Raw genomic sequence first — 18692 nt, forward strand, 5'->3', positions numbered from 1 at the left:
TTTGCTAGAATCCATGAATGCACTATAGGAATTTTGCATTCACCTTCTCTCCTCCACCTATGACGACGGATTGAAGCTGTTGTAATCGCGGTCCGAGAAATCCTCGGCACTGTTGGAGTGACTTCCACTTTAAGTACTTTCTGGCCTTCTTGTGAAGAATCAGGAGCATCAAATGGTAATGAGTTTTTCATGGCGTTGGCAACCTAAAATGATAATATAAAGTCTATACGTATTTACATTGAATATATAATTTACACTTATTTTACATTTCACGTTTCATAATTTTTTGAAAATATATATCCTGGTACTATAAAATATAAAAGTACAATGTATCAGAAAAGTTAGTACCTCCATTGTTCTGGGTATTTTTGTTTTGTTTTTACTATGGGGGGTACACAGGGAGAGGGAGAAAGAATCTTAAGTGGGTTCCATGCTTAGCTGTGAGCCCAACACAGGGCTCAATCTCACAACCCTGAGATCATGACCTGAGCCAAAATCAAGAGTTGGATGCTTAACCAACTGAGCCACCCAGGGGCCCCTGTTCTTATTTCTTTAGGTAGACTTTTAAAACGAGAATTTACTTTTAAAATATGAGTCACACACCCCACAGATCCCTTAAAGTTGTTCAAAGAGGAAAGCCATTTCAAAGACAGAAACCCTGATAAAGAAAATTTAGAAGTTTGATTCCTCAGATGAAAATAACATGCAAAATTTAATCTCTGGTTAAAAAAAATAATTAGCCTTCTCTCCACTCCTTTGTCCCCCCCCCCCTTTTTTTTTTAAGATTTTATTTATTCATGAGAGACACAGAGCAAGAGAGAGGTGGAGACACAGGCTGGGGGAGAAGCAAGATGCACGCAGGGAACCCTATGTGGGACTCGATCCCGGGACTCCAGGATCACACCTTGGGCCGAAGTCAGGCACTAGACCGCTGAGACACCCAAGGATTCCCCAACTCCTTCGTTTCCACAATGAGAAATTTTCCCTAAACATATCTGGCATTTTATACACCACTTTCTACTCCCTCCACAAAGAGAGGAAATTACTTGGCTGGAGAGTAATTATCATTAACTGATGCACATTTCTTTTTTTTTTTTTTTTTTTTAAAGATTTATTTATTTATTCATTCAGAGAGAGCGAAGAGAGAGGCAGAGACACAGGCAGAGGGAGAAGCAGGCTCCATGCAGGGAGCCTGATGTGGGACTCGATCCTGGGTCTCCAGGATCACACCCCGGGCCAGGCTGCAGGCGGCGCTAAACCACTGCGCCACCGGGGCTGCCCTGATGCACATTTCTTAATTGAGTAGTGCTAATCTAGCAAAGACCTTGAGCTGGAGAACTATCTTTCTCCCTTCCTCTCCACTTGGAAAGGATAAATAGAATGCAGCAACCTGGACAAGTGTGCCAGCTCTGCCAACTCAAACTTCTCCAGGAGGCTGCTCCAACAACTACAGGGGTGGGGAGGTTAAGTTTTTCAATTTAGATTTTATCAGGAATAGAGATGATGCTTGTTTCTCTACCTGCCAACTATTTACTCTGTTTACCACCTGGCTCTAGATTTTTTTTTTTTTTTTTTTTTTTTTTAAGATTTATTTGAGAGAGAGAAAGCAAGTGAGCACACAGAGGCACAAGGAGACAGAGAAGCAGACTCTCTACTGAGCAGGGAGCCTGACATGAGGCTTGATCCCACAACCCTGAGATTATGACCTGAGCCGAAGGCACACAACTGACGGAGCCAACTAGGTGCTCCCTGGCTCTAGATTTTAACAGAGAAAAGATGGCCCTTGGGGTCTTGGTTGGATCCCTCAAGGACCCTCCACAACAAAGGATTGCTCTAGGCTAGAAATTACTAATCTCTTTATTTTACCCTGGAAATGCCATCTCTACTTAATTTGTAAGACTGTTACAAGGAGAAAAGTATGAATTTAGAATCTCACAAATATATCATAATAATAATACTGTACAATTATTTTATCTTGTTATCCATTTGCTTTAATGTAACCCTGAGAGTAAAATTAGGTTTGCTGACATGAGAAAAAAAATGGAAATTCAAATAGCAAAGAATTAACTTTGATAAATTTACAGTTTAAATGCATTTAAAGTAAATGCTACTTTGATAAATTTACAGTTAGCTTAAAATATAAAGAATACAAAGAAAATGGCTTTAAAACTTGTATTCTTGGGATGCCTGGGTGGTGCAGTCATTTGAGTGTCCAACTCTTGGTTTTGGCTCAGGTCTCAATCTTGGGGTTGTGAGATTGAGCCCTCCACTGCACTCTGTAACAGCACAGAGTCTGCCTGAGATTCACTCTCCCTTTCCCTCTGCCCCTCCCACTTGTGCTCTCTCTATAGAATAAATGAATAAATCTTTAAAAAAAATGTAAACTAATGTAATTACAATTAAAATCTACACTATGAGGGATCCCTGCCTGGCGCAGTGGTTTGGCGCCTGCCTTTGGCCCAGGGCGCGATCCTGGAGACCCGGGATCGAATCCCATGTCGGGCTCCCGGTGCATGGAGCCTGTTTCTCCCTCTGCTTGTGTCTCTGCCTCTCTCTCTCTCTGTGACTATCATAAATTAAAAAAAAAAAAAAAAATTAAAATCTACACTAGTGATATGTATCTGCCAATAATCTAGATAAAAAAATTGTACTCTTAAAGTGTTACAAGTAAAAAAGCATAAATAATATTCTTAAAATACCATTATACTATAAAAAGCTTAGAAAACACAAAAAACTGCAAAGAAAAACCATTCATATTTGAAACACTTGAGTAACCATTAGCATTTGTATGTTGCCTCTGTCTTGTCCAGATAAAAAATAATTGTACATTGCTTGACCACTTAACACAAACTAGTATTTTTTAGTATAAATTTTTGAATATGAGACATCTGAGTGGCTCAGTGGTTGAGCATCTGCCTTGGCTCAGGGCATGATTCCAGGGTCCTGGGATCAAGTTCCACATCAGGCTCCCTGTGAAGAGCCTGCTTCTCCCTCTGCCTATGTCTCTGCCTCTTTCTGGGTCTCTCATGAATAATAAATAAAATCTTCAAAAAATTTTTTTTGAATCTATAATTTCATCAAGCAAACATAAAGTTAATTATTCTATGCTGTGAAACACCTTGTATTGATTCCTCTGTAATTAGAAATGACACTAATGTCGTGCTTTTAATACATTAAAAACTTTCAAAGTAGTTTTCTGGGATGTGCTGTTAGACATGGGATGGTGGGTTAAAGAAAACGTATACATGTTACTGAACTACTTCTGCAAAAGGATGTACAGGGTTGTGTTATACTGCTACTGGTAATGGAAAGATTTTTTAGAAATATATTTAATTTTTAGAAATATGTTGAGTTTGTGCAAGAGTATTAAATCTTTTTATTTATATAGAACAAAATCCTAACTGGCTTTCTTGTCATGTCTGTTGAGAATCTTTTTCAGTCTGTGCAGTACACATTAATTTTGTTTTTTAAAAAAACTGGTGGTTTAGAATTTAGATGTTCATGTGGTCAAAGAAAAGAACTCAATCCTATTTTAGTGATTTGTCCCAACACTTAAGCTTAGAAAATCCTTCCATCTCTAGAAATTTGAGTAAGTGCTCCTAACCTTTTCCTTTCTTTTCTTAAAGGATTTCAAAACATTTAATTTTTTAATTTATCTGAACTTTATTCTGATATGTGGTAGTAGAGGATTTAAATCAATTTTGTTTTCTGTCCAACAGTTAACCTATTGTTATGGAATAAACCTTTCTCCTGCGATGATTTAGATTGCCTCATATATTATATATTGAATATATTCACTCAATAGTGCCCCTTTCAGCACAGGTATATTTAATAAAAAACAAATATAAAAACTTACCAATAGTGGTTGAGAAAAGAGTTCTAGCTGAGCTCTATAAATGATATCATCAAGGACTTCTTGGCCAAGGTCCCACTGCCCATTATACCTGTGGACAAGCAGACTGTTAACTAACTTTAGCAAATATCTCTAATCTCTTAACAACATTTTTATTGTCCCAAGTCCTGCTACTTTGGCTCCAAAACAAGATTTTCACATTAATTTGTGCATCATTTTATTTCTAAACTATCCCACTTTTGCTTACAAGAACAAATTGAAGAGGGGCCTCTGGGTAGCTCAGTCGGTTAAGCATCTGATTCTTGATCTCAAATCAGGTCTTGATCTCAGGTTCATGAGTTCAAGCCCCATGCTGGGCTCCACACCGGGTGTGGAGCATACTTAAAAACTATGTAGAGAAACAGTTTTCCAAAAAGAAAACCTGACTGCTTTCCAGATTTCAATTTATTGATTAGTTATATCTTGGCTATTTATAAAGTAGTAAAAGGATTATGAACAATTTATACACCAGCAGATTGTGGACAAAGTAGAAGAATAAATTTCTAGAAACATACAACCTACCAGGACTAAATCATGAAGAAACAGAAAATCTGAATAGACCAATTATTGATAAGAAAAAAAAATTTAAGATTTTATTTATTTATTCATGAGAGACACACAGAGAGAGGCAGAGACATAGGCAGCAGGAGAAGCAGGAGTCCTGCTGGAGCCTGATGCAGAACTGGATTCCAGGATCCTGGGATCACGACCTGAGCCAAAGGCAGATGCTCAATCACAGAGCCACCCAGGTGCCCCACTGGTAAGGAAACTGAAGCACTAGTCAAAAAACTGCCAACAAACAGAAGTCCAGAAGACTTCACAGGTGAATTCTACCAAAACACTTATAAAAGACTTAATACCAGTCTCAAACTCTTCCAAACAGCAGAAGAGGAGAGAATACTCCCATATTCATTTTACAAGGCCAGCATTATCCTGATACCAAAACCAGACAAGAACACTGTAAGAAAATTACAGGCCAATATCCTTGATGAATATAGATGCAAAAATCCTCAACAAAATATCAGCAAACCAAATTCAACAATACATTAAAAGGATTATACACCATGATCAAGTGGGATGCAAGCATGGTTCAAAATCTGCAATCCAATCAATATGATATACCATATTAACAAAATGAAGGATAAAAATCATATAATCATTTCAATAGAGACAACAAAAAAGCATCTGACAAAATTCAACATCTATTCATGATAAAAACTCAACAAAGTGGATGTAAAGGAGACACACCTTTACATAATAAAGGCCACATGTGATAAGCCTACAACTAACATCATACTCAAAGGTGAAAAGCTGAAAGCTTTCTAAGATCAGGAGAAAGATAAGGATGCCTACTCTCACTTTAAAAAAGTTCAACATAGTACTAGAAATTCTAGCCACAGAAATTAGGCAAAATAAAAAAAAAAAAGAAAAGAAAAGAAAGAAAGAAGTGGCATCCAAAATCAGAACAGAAAGACTAAAACTGTCTCTATTCGCAGATAACATGATATTTATAGAAAACCCTAGCAATGTCACTGTTAGAACACAACTGTTAGAACTGATAAATATAGTAAAGTTACAGGATACAAAAATCAGTATACAAAAATCTGTCTGCATTTCTATATGCTAATAATGAACTATCAAGAAATTAGAAAAAATTCCATTCACAATTGCATTAAAATAATACCTAGGAATAAATTTAACCAAGAGGATAAAAGATATATACTGTACACCTGAAGTTTTCATAAAGACACTGATGAAAGAAACAGAAAAATACATAAATAAATGGGAAGATATTCTGTACTCATGGCCTGGAAGAATTAATATTGTTAAAATGTCCATACTACCCAAAGCAATCTATAGATTCAATGTAATCCCCATCAAAATTCCAGTGGTATTTTTCACAGGAATAGAAATAATCAAAAAACAAAAGAAATAATCCTAAAATTCGTATAGAACCACATAATATCCTGAATAGCAAAAACAATCTTGAGAAAAAAGAACACAGCCAAAGGCATCACACTTACTAATTTCAAACTATACTGCAAAGCTATAGTAATCAAAACATATAGCACTGCCATATAAAACACGTATAAATCAGACTGAAGAGAAGAAAACCAAGAAATAAACCCACACATACATGGCTAATGAATTTACAACAGGGAAAGGAGTGTCTCTTCAATAAATGGCGTTGGGAAAACTGGACAACTATATGCAAAAGAATGAAACTGGACCCCCACCTTACATCATACACAAAAATCAACTTAAAATGGATTAAAAACCTTCATGTGAGACATGAAACCATAAAACTTCTAGAAGAAAATACAGGCAGTAATTTCTTTGACATCAACCTTACAATGTTTTTTTAGATATTTCTCCTTGGGCAAGGGAAACAAAAGCAAAAATAAACTAGTGGGACTGTACCAAAATAAAAAGCTTTTGCACAGCAAAGGAAACCACTAAAGAAAGGGAAAGGCAATTTACTAAATGGGAGAAGGTATTTTCAATGATATAGCCGATAATGGGTTAATATCCAAACTACATAAACAACCTCTACAAATTAATGTTAAAAAAAAAACAATCTGGTTAAATATTGGGCAGAGGACCTGAACAGACATTTTCCAAAGAACACATACGGATGGCCAAAAAGTAAATGAAAAGATACCTGGCATCACTAATCATCAGGAAAATGCAAATCAAAACCACAATGAGATATCATCTCATACCTGTAAAAATGGCTTTTATCAAGAAATAAGTGTTGCCAAGGATGTGGAGAGAGGAAATCCTGTGCAATACTGGTGAAAATGTAAATTGGTAGACAGTATGGCAAACAGTATGGAAGTCCTTCAAAAAATTAAAAATACTACCATATGATTTAGCAATCCCACTTCTGGTATATATCCAAAGGAAACAAAATCACTAACTCAAAGATATCTACACTCCTTTCATTGCAGCATTACCTATAGTAACCAAGACATGGAAACAATCTAAGTGTTCACTGACAGATGAACAGGTAAAGAATATATAGTGTGTACACACACATACACAAACAAGATACTGTTATCCAGCTACAAAAAAGGAAAAGAAATTATGCCTTCTACAACAACATGGACAGACCTTGAGGGCATAATGCTAAGTAAAATAAGTCGGACAGAAAGACAAATACTAACTACTGTTAGAGCTCACTTGTATGTGAAATCTGAAAGGAAAAAAACTCCAAATTCACAGACTGGTGGCTGCTAGAGGTGGTGGGTGGAGGTGGGTATAAAGAGTGAAAGTGGTGGAAAGGTACAAACTTCCAGTTATAAGATCAGTAAGTCTGGGGATATAATATATAGTATTGTGACTAGAGCTGACAATACTGTATTTGTATATTTGAAAGATGCTAAGAGATTTTAAAAAGTGCTCATTAGAAGAAAAAAAATTGTAACTATTTGTAGTGATGGATGTTAACTAAACTGACTGTAGTAATCATTTCACAATATAAAATATATCTAATTATGTTGTACACCTAAAATTGACACAATCTTATAAGCCAATTGCATCTCAATTAAAAAACTGTCTTTAATCATTATTATACTGCTTTCAAGAAACAAGTATATATTCATTTAATAAAAGATACTAGGAGAGATCCGTGAGTGGCTCAGCGGTTTAGCTCCTGCCTTTGGCCCAGGGCGTGATCCTGGAATCCCTGGATCCTCGGGCTCCCTGCGAGGAGCCTGCTTCTCCCTTTGCCTGTGTCTCTGCCTCTCCCTCTCTCTCTCTCTGTGTCTCTCATGAATAAATAAATAAATCTTTTTAAAAATTAAAATAAATAAAAAGGATACTAAATGGAATTCATATTAAAGAAGATAATGGGTCCATGATGGAACAAATAATTCAGTGTTGTGCAACTGATAAGGAAAAAAAAGAGAAATATTAAGTTTCCAGATGTTAGGATGAATTCACTCCATTTCATAGTCTATGTACTTACATGGCATAATAAACCCCTGTGAGAAGTTGCACCATGAATTCAGGATCCAATACTATACGACCACAGAGTTCTTTCCAGTGTTTTTCATGTTGTCGTGGAAACCCACTCACACAAACCCTAGGAAAACACAGTATTTGCCATGTGTGATTTCCTGATCGATTAAACATTTTTCCTTTCATAAAATCATTTATTCAGTTTTTCATTCCTCATACATTTACTGAGTACCTGCTTACATGTCAGTCACTATCCCGGGCCTAAGCATACAGTTATGAACAGGCAAAAAGATAAAATAAAATCCGTGCCCTCACAAAGCATATATTCTAGAGAACTATATCAATAAAAGCAACAAATTTTCTCAAATAGCTAACTATGTCTGTCATCCTTTTCCCTCTTAAGAAAAGAAATGTGTAATTTTTACATATCCCAAATATTATCAGGATGAATTAGTGGGAGATACAGAAATGTCAAAACAGGGATCCCTGGGTGGCGCAGTGGTTTGGCACCTGCCTTTGGCCCAGGGCGCGATCCTGGAGACCCGGGACGAATCCCACATCGGGCTCCCGGTGCATGGAGCCTGCTTCTCCCTCTGCCTGTGTCTCTGCCTCTCTCTCTCTCTCTCTCTCTCTGTGACTATCATAAATAAATAAAAATTTAAAAAATTTTAAAAAAACCATTTAGAAATGTCAAAACAAATAAATGGGCATTCAAAATACTGATGTCTATGAGGCCATTTTTTTTTTTAAGGTTTTATTTTTAAGTAATCTCCATACCCAACACAGGGCTCCAACTCACAGCTCTAAGATCAATTGAGCCAGCCAGGTGCCCCCTATGAGGCCATTTTTAAATTAAAGTGCCATAAACAATTCTGTCTTCATCTCACTAAGAGAGGCTTCCAGAAAAGTTATGCTAATTATCAAAAGTTGTAATGTACCTATATTATTTTAATCAATTAATCTGTTAGAATAATTGTAAGGTGAGTCCAGAAGAGATTTTTCAGGGTTTTAGTGCATTATGATTTCTGGAAATTTCTCTAAAATCTCAATTTACATATATATTTTTGTAGCAGAGATATATAATTAAGAGATCAATAAGACTTGAGAGCATAGGGGACTTGGCTGGCTCAGTCGGTAGAGCATGTGATTCTTGATCTTGGGGTTGTGAGTTCAAGCCTCAAGTTGGCTGTGAAGCCTACTTAAAAACAACACCAACCAAAAAAAAAAAAAAAAAAAACCCACAAAATACTCAAAAGTAAAAAATAAAACCTACAACAACGGTTAAATTAAAAAGAAAAAAAAAAGACTTATAAGCATAAAATGGCATTAGGATAAAATTATATGGTTAAAATGGTAGAGAAGATTAATTTCAAGGAGAAAAAAGGGGATAATATAATGTTGGACTATTAGAAGCCTGTTCATCTATTCTTCATATGGATGATGTTGGGTATTTATGTTATATACATTTAAAATACTAAATTATTTTATGTCAATATCTACATACTAGAAATCATACCATTTGCAACTATTTATTTTCTTTTTGCAACTATTTAAAATAAGATGAAAAATTTAAATGTCAACTTAAATATGTGAAAGCTACATATGTTTTCAAAATTCTTTAAGGCGTATGTGAACAAAAGTGTGAGGATCACTAAATTCTATCATCATTTTTGCTATTAAGAAAATCTCTTTTAAGTGCCACAAAAATTAGAGCCTTGGCAGATTTTGTTTTAATGAATCAACAATAGTCATTTATACATAATTTATCTGTAGATAGGCAGTATGTGCTTCAATAGTGTACTTTCTTGATAACAGTATCTAAGTTACAGAGACAAGAATTTTGTTAATCATTTATCATGTTATTACAGGCTCTTTTAAGATACTATAAAATCAAACTTTTTTTTTTATATAAAATCAAACTTACACCTAATTTAGATTGGCCTTTCCCCAGTTAGCAAAAGACTTGTTTTAAAAAGGACCATACTCTCTTCTCAGTAACACAGCAGCATGAACTTCAATAATGTATTTGTGAGTGGACAGTCTCTTGGAAGGCCATGAATCCTATGATCCCCTGTCCTGGTATTCACATGCTATATATCTGCTACTACTGAGTGTGGGTGGGACCTGGATGGTCCTTCCAACTAAGAGAATATAGCAAAGATAATGAGATTTCCATGACTACAAGTACATGAGTATGTGATTATGTTGTATCACAAGATTGTACTGCAGTTCTTGCTGGAGTCTCTCACTCTTTTCTCTGCTTTAAAGAAGCAAGCTACCATGTTGTAGGCTGCCAATGTTGGAGAGACAAAGAACTGAGGGTAGCCTTCAGTAGAGAGCCAACAAGAAACTAAAGCACTCAGTCCTACAACTAGAAAAACTGAGTTCTGCCAATAAAAGTGTCTGATACCTCAACTGAGCCTCAGATAACCTCTGGCAGACATCTTAACCACAGCTTTCTAACACCATAAGCAGAGGACCTAGCCAATGCATGGCTGGACTCCTCACCCATAGAAACGTGGAAATAATAAATGCCTGCTATTTTAGCTGCTAAGTCATGGTATGTGGCAATTTGCCATAAGGCAATGAAAAATTAATACAGCATTTAACCTTTTTTGAGGGGCTCAGTTTCCTCAAGTGAAAATCAGTTGGATGGAATGAACTCAGGGTTCCTTCTATAACTGAAATCTGTGACTCAAAAGGTACTCTGACTCCCATCTGATTCCTATTACTTAATTTTTTTTTTCTATACTGGCCATTTAAATTTCAGCTCAGCTCTGTCCAAATTTTTAGAAATTCTGATTTAGTAAAGACTACAACACACAAATACGAAAGAGACATATAGATAATTGGTACTATTGCTAATCTTCTCCAAAGCAGAGTTATTTGTGAAATACATAAGTGAAAAAATTTGCATTCCTTTCGTCTTTCTCCACATATAGAACTATTTATTCAAATATCTCGAAGTGATTTATAAAACTTGGCATATAGGCAATGATTAGGTGTATCACTATACCACCCTAAACTTACGATACCTTCGCTTAATTTGATGTTCAGCTAGAAAATAATTTTTTAATGCTTAAGTATTTTTAAAACTCATGATACATAAAAGATGATAAGGATTCCTACAGGAATATAAGCCCCTAAGTTTTGTTTACTGCTATATCACCAGGAATTAGAACAGCACCTACTATAGAAAATGTGCTCAATAAGTATTTGTCAAATAAATGTATATGAAGGCTAATGAGAATTCTTCTTCTCACCTGGAGCCCATCCGACAAAGAGACTGGTAAGATGAAGCAGGCATATACACAATAGCAGAATTATAACACAACATGAGAAAACTCAAGACTTCAAACCTAGAAAAAAATAAAACAAAGGAAAAGGATTATCAACAACTATTTCTACTAGAGACTGATTTCTTTGTGGATGATAACAAGCATTATTATTCCTTAAATTTTTAAAAAGATTTTATTTATTTATCCATGAAAGACACAGAGAGAAAGAAAGAGAGAGAAAGGTAGAGGTAGAGACACAGGTAGAGAGAGAAGCAGACTCCATGCAGGGAGCCTGATGTGGGACTCAAACCTGGGACTCTGGGATCATGCCCTGAGCCAAAGGCAGATGCTCAACCACTGAGCCACCCAGGCATCCCAGGTTATTAGTATTATTATTATTTTTAAAGATTTTATTTGAGAGAGAGAGTGTGTGTGTGTGCATGCCCAAGAGTGGGAGGAGAGGGCAGAAAGAGAACAGTCTCCACTGAGCAGGGACCTAATGTGGGGCTGCATCCCAGGACCCCAGGATCATGACCTGGGCAGAAGGCAGTTGCTTAACCAACTGAGCCACTCTGACATCCCTATAACAAGGGTTATAATAAGAATGTATTAGTAATAGTGACTTTCCTGATTTCTCAGACTGCTGTGATCTCCTCCTCTATAATTTCTCTGTTTTCATTTTCCTTATTAAAGGTCACGTCCCTTGCTACCATCTATATTTTCTTCCTCCAAAAATAAACCATCATGCTTGAACAGATGACTCCTCCATTAATCTGCTGTTCCTGTTGACTATATGATAAAATCCAAACTCATTATGGCATTAGGCCTTTAAAATCCACCCTTGGAGGGTGCCTGGGTGGTACAGTTGGTTAAGCATCTGCCTTCAGCTCAGGTCATGATCCCAGGGTCCTGGGATCAAGCCCCACGTCTGGATCTCTGCTCAGTGGGGAGTCTTCTTCTCCCTCTGTTCCTCTCCCCCATGCTCATGCTCTCTCTCAAATAAATATATCTTTAATAAATCAAATAAAATCAAATTCACCCTTTGGGTGCCTGGATGGCTTAGTTGCTTGGGTGTCCGACTCTTGATTTTGGCTTGGATCGTGGTCTTGGGTCCTGAGACTGAGCTCCACATCAGCCTCCACATTCAGTGGGGAGTCTACTTGAGGTTCTCTCTCTCCCTCTCCTTCCCATGCTCTCACTAAAAATAAATACAACTGTTTTTTTTTTAATTTAAAGATTTTATTTATTTATTTGAGAGAAAGAACCAGAGAAAGAGCACAAGCAGAAAGAAGGGAGAAGGAGAAGCAGGCTCTCCACTCAGCAGGGAGCCTGACATGGGGGCTCAATCCTAGGACCCTGGGATCATGACTTGAGCCAAAGGCAACTCTTAACCAACTGAGTCACCTGGGGGCCCCTAAATAAAGCTTAAAAAAAAAAAAAATCCACCCTCAACCTACCGCTCCAATCTTTCGTCCCCTCCACTGCTTACCACATACACAACTCTACATCGATCTTACCACTCCATGAATAGATCATAACTTTTCATAACTCCTTGCTTTTCCATGAATAGATCATAACTTTTCATAACTCCTTGCTTTTATGGAGGCTGCCCTTTCTTACTAGAACATACTTTTTCATTTGGGAAATTTCTGCTTAGGATTCAAGTGCTGGCTTAAACTTTTACATTAGACATAAAGCTGCTCTTAATTCCTCTGGCTAAAGGAAAGAGTTCCCTTTGTTCTGTAGCTTCAATACAACATTTATCCCAGGGAATCACAATTCTTTCTCTTTACCTCTGTTTTAGCTATTTAATAATAAGCAACTTTAGTTTGCTCATTTAGTTTATCATCTCTATCTCTAGTGTCCAGCATAGTGTCTAATACACTATAATTGTTCCATAAATTTTGTTGAATGATTTGATTTAATGAATAACAATTTCTTAATCTTTACAGCCTCTAAGAAAGTGGTTCTGTCAAAAAAACCACAATGAGGTACCACCTCACACCAGATTGGTAAAATGAACATGTCAGGAAACACAGCTTGAGATGTTGGTGAGGATGCAGAGAAAGGGGAACCCTTTTACACTGTTGGTGGGAATGTAAGCTGGTGCAGCCACTTTGGAAAACAGTTGAAAATAGAGCTACCCTACCACCTGGCATTGCACTATGGGGTATTTACCCAAAAGATACATATGTAGTGATCTGAAGAGGCACCTGCACCCCAATGTTTATAGCAGCAATGTCCACAATAGTCAAATTGTGGAAAGAGCCCAGATGTCCACCAACAGATAAATGGATAAAGAAGATGTGATATATATACACAATGGAATATTACTCAGCCATCAAAAAAATGAAATCTTGCCATTTGCAATACCATGAATAGAATTAGAGAGTATCATGCTAAGCAAAATAAGTCAGATAAAGACAATAAACATATGACTGCATTCATGTGGAATTTATTTTTTTATTTTATTTTTATTTTTTTTTTGAATTTATTTTTTTAAAGGATTTTGTTTTTTTTTTTAAAGGATTTTTGTTTTTTTTTTTAAAGATTTATTTACTTATTTATTTATGAGAGAGAGAGAGAGAGAGAGAGAGAGAGGCAGAGACACAGGCAGAGGAAGAAGCAGGCTCCATGCTGGGAGCCCGATGTGGGACTTGATCCCGGGACTCCAGGATCGTGCCCTGGGCCAAAGGCAGGCACTAAACCGCTGAGCCACTCAGGGATCCCCTGCATTCATGTGGAATTTAAACAAAGCATAGGATCATAAGAGAAAGAAGGAAAAAACAAAAGATGAAATGAGAGAGGGAGACAAACTATAAGAGACTCATTAATCACAGGGAACAAATTGAGGGTCACTGGAGGGGAGGAGGTGGAATGGGTGATGAACACTGAAGAAGTCACGTGATATGATGAGCACTGGGTATTATATAAGACTGATAAATCACTGACCTCTACCTCTGAAACCAATAATACATTATATGTTAATTAATTGAATTTAAATAAATTAATTTTTTTAAGTGGTTCCTTGATCTGGATGCACTATTACGGTTATTGAAGGGCATTCTGGAATGCTATATTCCTGTGCCTCAACATAGACTGACCCAATTAGAATCTATGAGGGCACCACCCAGGAAAGTTGTTCTTCTAAAAAGCTTTCCATAGGCCGTAAAGAGTATATGGAAATTCTTTGTACTATTTTTGAAACATTTTTTGTAGGTTTGAAATTATTTCAAAATAAAGAGTTAAAACTGAGTTGAAAGTCTGACTTGGAAGCAGTCACATCTTCAGATCCCTTCCCTTCTCCTTCTCTATGGCATTAGGTTTATTGAAGATTTCTTTTTTAAAGGATAAAAGAAATTTCTACCTGGGAACCACCAAGCCCAATTGTTGTTTGGAATGGAGGTTGCGGGAAGGATATCATACTGAAAACAGGAAAATTAAATACTTCTTACTGGATATTGAAACCTTAAGTTCTCCTTCCCTCCTTGGCCAGGCCACCAGAATGTTAACAGCCAGCCCTCTGGTTGAGAGACTAGAAAGAGTTTTCTATAGGGAATTGGACCACCTCAAAATGAAAGACTTAGAGGTATAGACTTGGGAAGTTCTCCAACTGAATGGCTCAGTGAAGTTCATAGTCAACTAGCCCTTCTCACATGGTCAGAGCTGTTCATTTTTTATTTCCTTTCCTTACTTCCTTAGTATAAGGTGGGGAGGATTATCAGACATCTGAGGAAGTCTACTAATATGAAAATAAGAACAAAATAAAGAAATACAAAAGGTGGGGCACAATTTGGAGGAAACACAGAATACACAAAGAAGGAAAAAACCCTTAAACAAAGTAAATTATCATTGATATTCTCAAAAATATAGAAGATGCTGTTTCTAGGGGAAAAAAGCATCTACTTTAAAAGCACTTAGAAAACAAGAAGAGCTTCTATTTAAATATATAAAATATATGAACTGCAGAAATTAAGAACTCAAGAAAAAGACTGGTTGATGAAGTTGAGGAAATATCACTGAAAGTAAAGCAAAAGGAAAAAGATACAGTAGATGAGAGAGAAAAAAGGACCACTCCAAGAGTTCCAACATCCAAATAATGAAAATAATCCAAATAATAAAGACAGACAATAAAAACCCAAATAAGTAAAAGACCAACAAATAATAAAAGACCAGATAAAACAGAGAGGCCAAATTAATTTACAAAAATAATTCAAGAAAAATTTCCAGTCTAAAGGACATGAGTTTCCAAATCAAAAAGTTCCACTTAATGCTCAGCACAATGGAGGAAATAAACCTACACCAAGAAATATCACAGTGGAGTTTCAGAACACTAGGAAAAAAGAATGAGGATATAGGTGCATACAGGAAAACAGTAGATCCACTCAGGAAAAAGACAAAGGGAATCCCAGGATAAGAGTGAAGGAAGACCCCACAATAATAAGTGTATATCAGGCAAAGAGGGCAACACAGTCTGGATTGGAGTAAGTCAAAAGCTCCAGGAACCCTTTTTGTAGGAGAATGAAATTGAGAGAATAACTGATGTGAATGAAGACTTACAAGGAGATTTAGACAACTGATAGAGAATTTGCAGGAGTTGAATTATAAAGCAATTAATAAACAAAATAAAAGACAATTAAAAAGGTATATAAGAAAGGAAAAGTAAACATTTAATCACAAGCCTCAGTCATACAAAGCAAGGAAGCTTCAAATGAACTATGGTCATTCATAGTAATAATAAATTGGAAAAATGAATTCCCCACAGTTACAACAGAGCTACACTGAGACGATAGGAGAAAGAGATAAAGAGCTAAATCTTTATCTTTCATAGGGATAAATTGTTAGATAATGCTCAAGACTGAAAATTAAGAAGCAGCAAGTTACTGAAAGATGTGGAAATAAATATTAAGAGAGTCAGTTAGCAAGATTTCTCAATATCAGCACCAGTGGCATTTTGGGCTAGATAAATGTGGGGGGTTGGCAGCACACCAGGATGAGCAGCCTCCCTGACCTCTACACATGAGATGCCTATAACAGCCCTCCCTCCTACCTAGTTTTAACAATCAAACAAAATCTCCGGATATTGCCAAATGTTTGCTGGAAGGCAGAAATGTCCTGGTTGAGAACCACTGGTTAAAAGTTGTTGTAGGGCAGCCCTGGTGGCTCAGCGGTATAGCGCTACCTTCAGCCCAGGGCGTGATCCTGGAGACCCAGGATCGAGTCCCACATCAGGCTCCCTGCATGGGGCCTGCTTCTCTCTCTGCCTGTGTCTCTTCCTCTCTCTCTCTCTCTCTCTCTCTCTCTCTCGAATAAATAAAATCTTTAAAAAAAAAAGTTGTTATAATATGTGGGAAAGGAGAAATGGAAGGGGGAGAGGAAAAGGAAATCACAGTTTTTCTTGATAAACTATATAGAACAAATGCATGTTTAAATTTGAAAATATGTATCTGCCTGTGTATCTGTGAGTGTATTCCTCATACAGTGCACAAAACTAGAATATACAGCAAAAATAAAACAACAGCACAGTGAGATACCACATTTCACAACCAGTAGGATGGCTATACTCAAAAAGAGCTGTTTGTAGAAATGTAAAATCGTACTTACTCTAGAGAACATTATGATGGTTTCTCAGAAAGTTAAGCACTGAATTCTCATATGACCTAACCATCTTCTCCTAGGTATATATCCCAAATAGCTGAAAATGTATGTTCATACAAAAACTTACCAAAAAAAAAAAAATGTTCATGGTAGTATCATTCAGAAATGCCAAAAAGTGGAAATAATCCAAATGTCCATCAACTGATACAGGATAAATGTGTATCAAAATAATGGAATATTTATTCAGTCATACAAAGGGAGTACTGATATACATTACCACATAAATGAATCTTGAAAATGTGCTAAGTCATCAAACACAAAAGGCCACATATTAGACAATCCCATTTACATAAAATGTTTAGAATGGACAGAATTCTACAGATAGAAAACTAAGATATGGTGGGGCCCAGGGGCTGAAGGGAAGGAAAAAAAAAAGTTTCTTTTCTGATGTGATAAAAATGTCCCGGGGGGGGGGGGATTTCCTGGAATTAAATAGTAGTAGTGGTTGCACAATCTTGTAGATAAACTAGAAATCACTGAATTGTACACTGTATAGGGAGTGAATTTTATGGTACACAAATTATACCTCAATTAAAAATAATTTAAAAAATCAATTATTAACTGAAAATGTGCAAGGTGTAGAACACATAGTTTTTTTTTAATTTTTTTAAAGATTTTATTTATTTATTCATAGAGACACAGAGAGAGAGAGAGAGAGAGAGAGAGAGGGGCAGAGACACAGGCAGAGGGAGAAGCAGGCTCCATGCAGGGAGTCCGATATGGGACTCGATCTGGGTCTCCGGGATCACACCCTGGACTGAAGGCGGTGCCAAACCACTGAGCCACCTGGGCTGCCCCAGAGTAGTTTTAATATTTAAAAAAAACTCTTCCAAATCACCAGGAAAAAATATACAGTTCAATATGAAAAATGGACACAGGATTAGAATATGCATTTCACAGGTCAGAAAAAATAACTAGTGAATTAATATATCAGATGTGTTCAGGCCCACTCATAATTAAGGGAATGCCAAGTAAAACAACATAGTATCAGTTTTTATTTATTTATTTTCTAAAGGTTTTATTTATTTATTCATGAGAGACAGAGAAAGAGAGAGAGAGAGAGAGAGAGAGAGAGACAAAAACACAGGCAGAGGGAGAAGCAGGCTCCGTGCAGGGAGCCTGATATGGGCCTCAATCCCCCAGGTCTCCAGGATCACACCTTGGACTGAAGGCAGCACTAAACCGCCAAGCCACTGAGACTGCCCATAATATCAGTTTTTAAAGATCAGATCAGCAAACCTTAAAAAATTTGAAAATACTCATTACTGGGAGTTGGTACAAGGAAATAGGCCCTCTCAAACTACTGGTAGGAGATTTAGTTGGTGCAGTTATTCAGGAGAGTGTAATTTGGAAATATGTACTCAAAGTGAAAAAGGAAATACCCTTTAGCTTAGCAATTTCGATGCTAGGAATTTTTCTTTTGGATAATTTTGGTGCTCCCATGCAAATATACATACAAAATAAAATAAAGAGTTCCTTGTAATATTGTTTATAGTAGCAAAGAAGTGAAACAATCTAAATTTTAGTTGATATAAGAATGGTTAAAAACTGATGGTGCGTATATACAATGAAATACTAAGTAGTCATTAAAAAAGAATGTGGAGACCTCTACATGCTGTTAGAAAAGTCAGTCTAAGATTCATTCTTAAATGGAAAAAAGTTACAGAACAATACATACAACTGAATCCAATGCATATGGACCTACATACGTTTAAGGTCGAATACATGGTTTTGCATGCATTAAAAATTTCGGGAAGGACACAGAACAAAACAGCTAAAATTTTAACTACTGAGAATGGAAATGGTGGTTAGAGGGAAAAGGGACACATACTTTTCTCTTTGTGTTTCCATCTATTTTAATCTATTTAAATTCTGTTCTATTTACAGTTTACCACAAGTAT

At 36.4% G+C, this 18692-nt stretch overlaps 1 protein-coding gene across 12 annotated transcripts in view; it reads right to left on the bottom strand.

The window, feature by feature from the left end:
• Positions 1-18692, bottom strand: part of HYCC2 (hyccin PI4KA lipid kinase complex subunit 2) — a 77790-nt gene that overhangs the window by 13003 nt on the left and 46095 nt on the right. For all 12 annotated transcript variants that reach the window (XM_035710706.2, XM_049106623.1, XM_035710703.2 and 9 more), the window contains 4 exons: positions 11119-11214; positions 7863-7979; positions 3857-3944; positions 44-203 (listed from right to left, as the gene is read on the bottom strand). In XM_035710706.2, coding sequence (XP_035566599.1) covers positions 44-203; positions 3857-3944; positions 7863-7979; positions 11119-11214 — 461 coding nt within the window. The remainder of the gene's footprint in view (positions 1-43; positions 204-3856; positions 3945-7862; positions 7980-11118; positions 11215-18692) is intronic.

Source organism: Canis lupus, chromosome 37 (genome assembly GCF_003254725.2).
Source record: "Canis lupus dingo isolate Sandy chromosome 37, ASM325472v2, whole genome shotgun sequence".
NCBI classification, from domain to species: domain Eukaryota; kingdom Metazoa; phylum Chordata; class Mammalia; order Carnivora; family Canidae; genus Canis; species Canis lupus.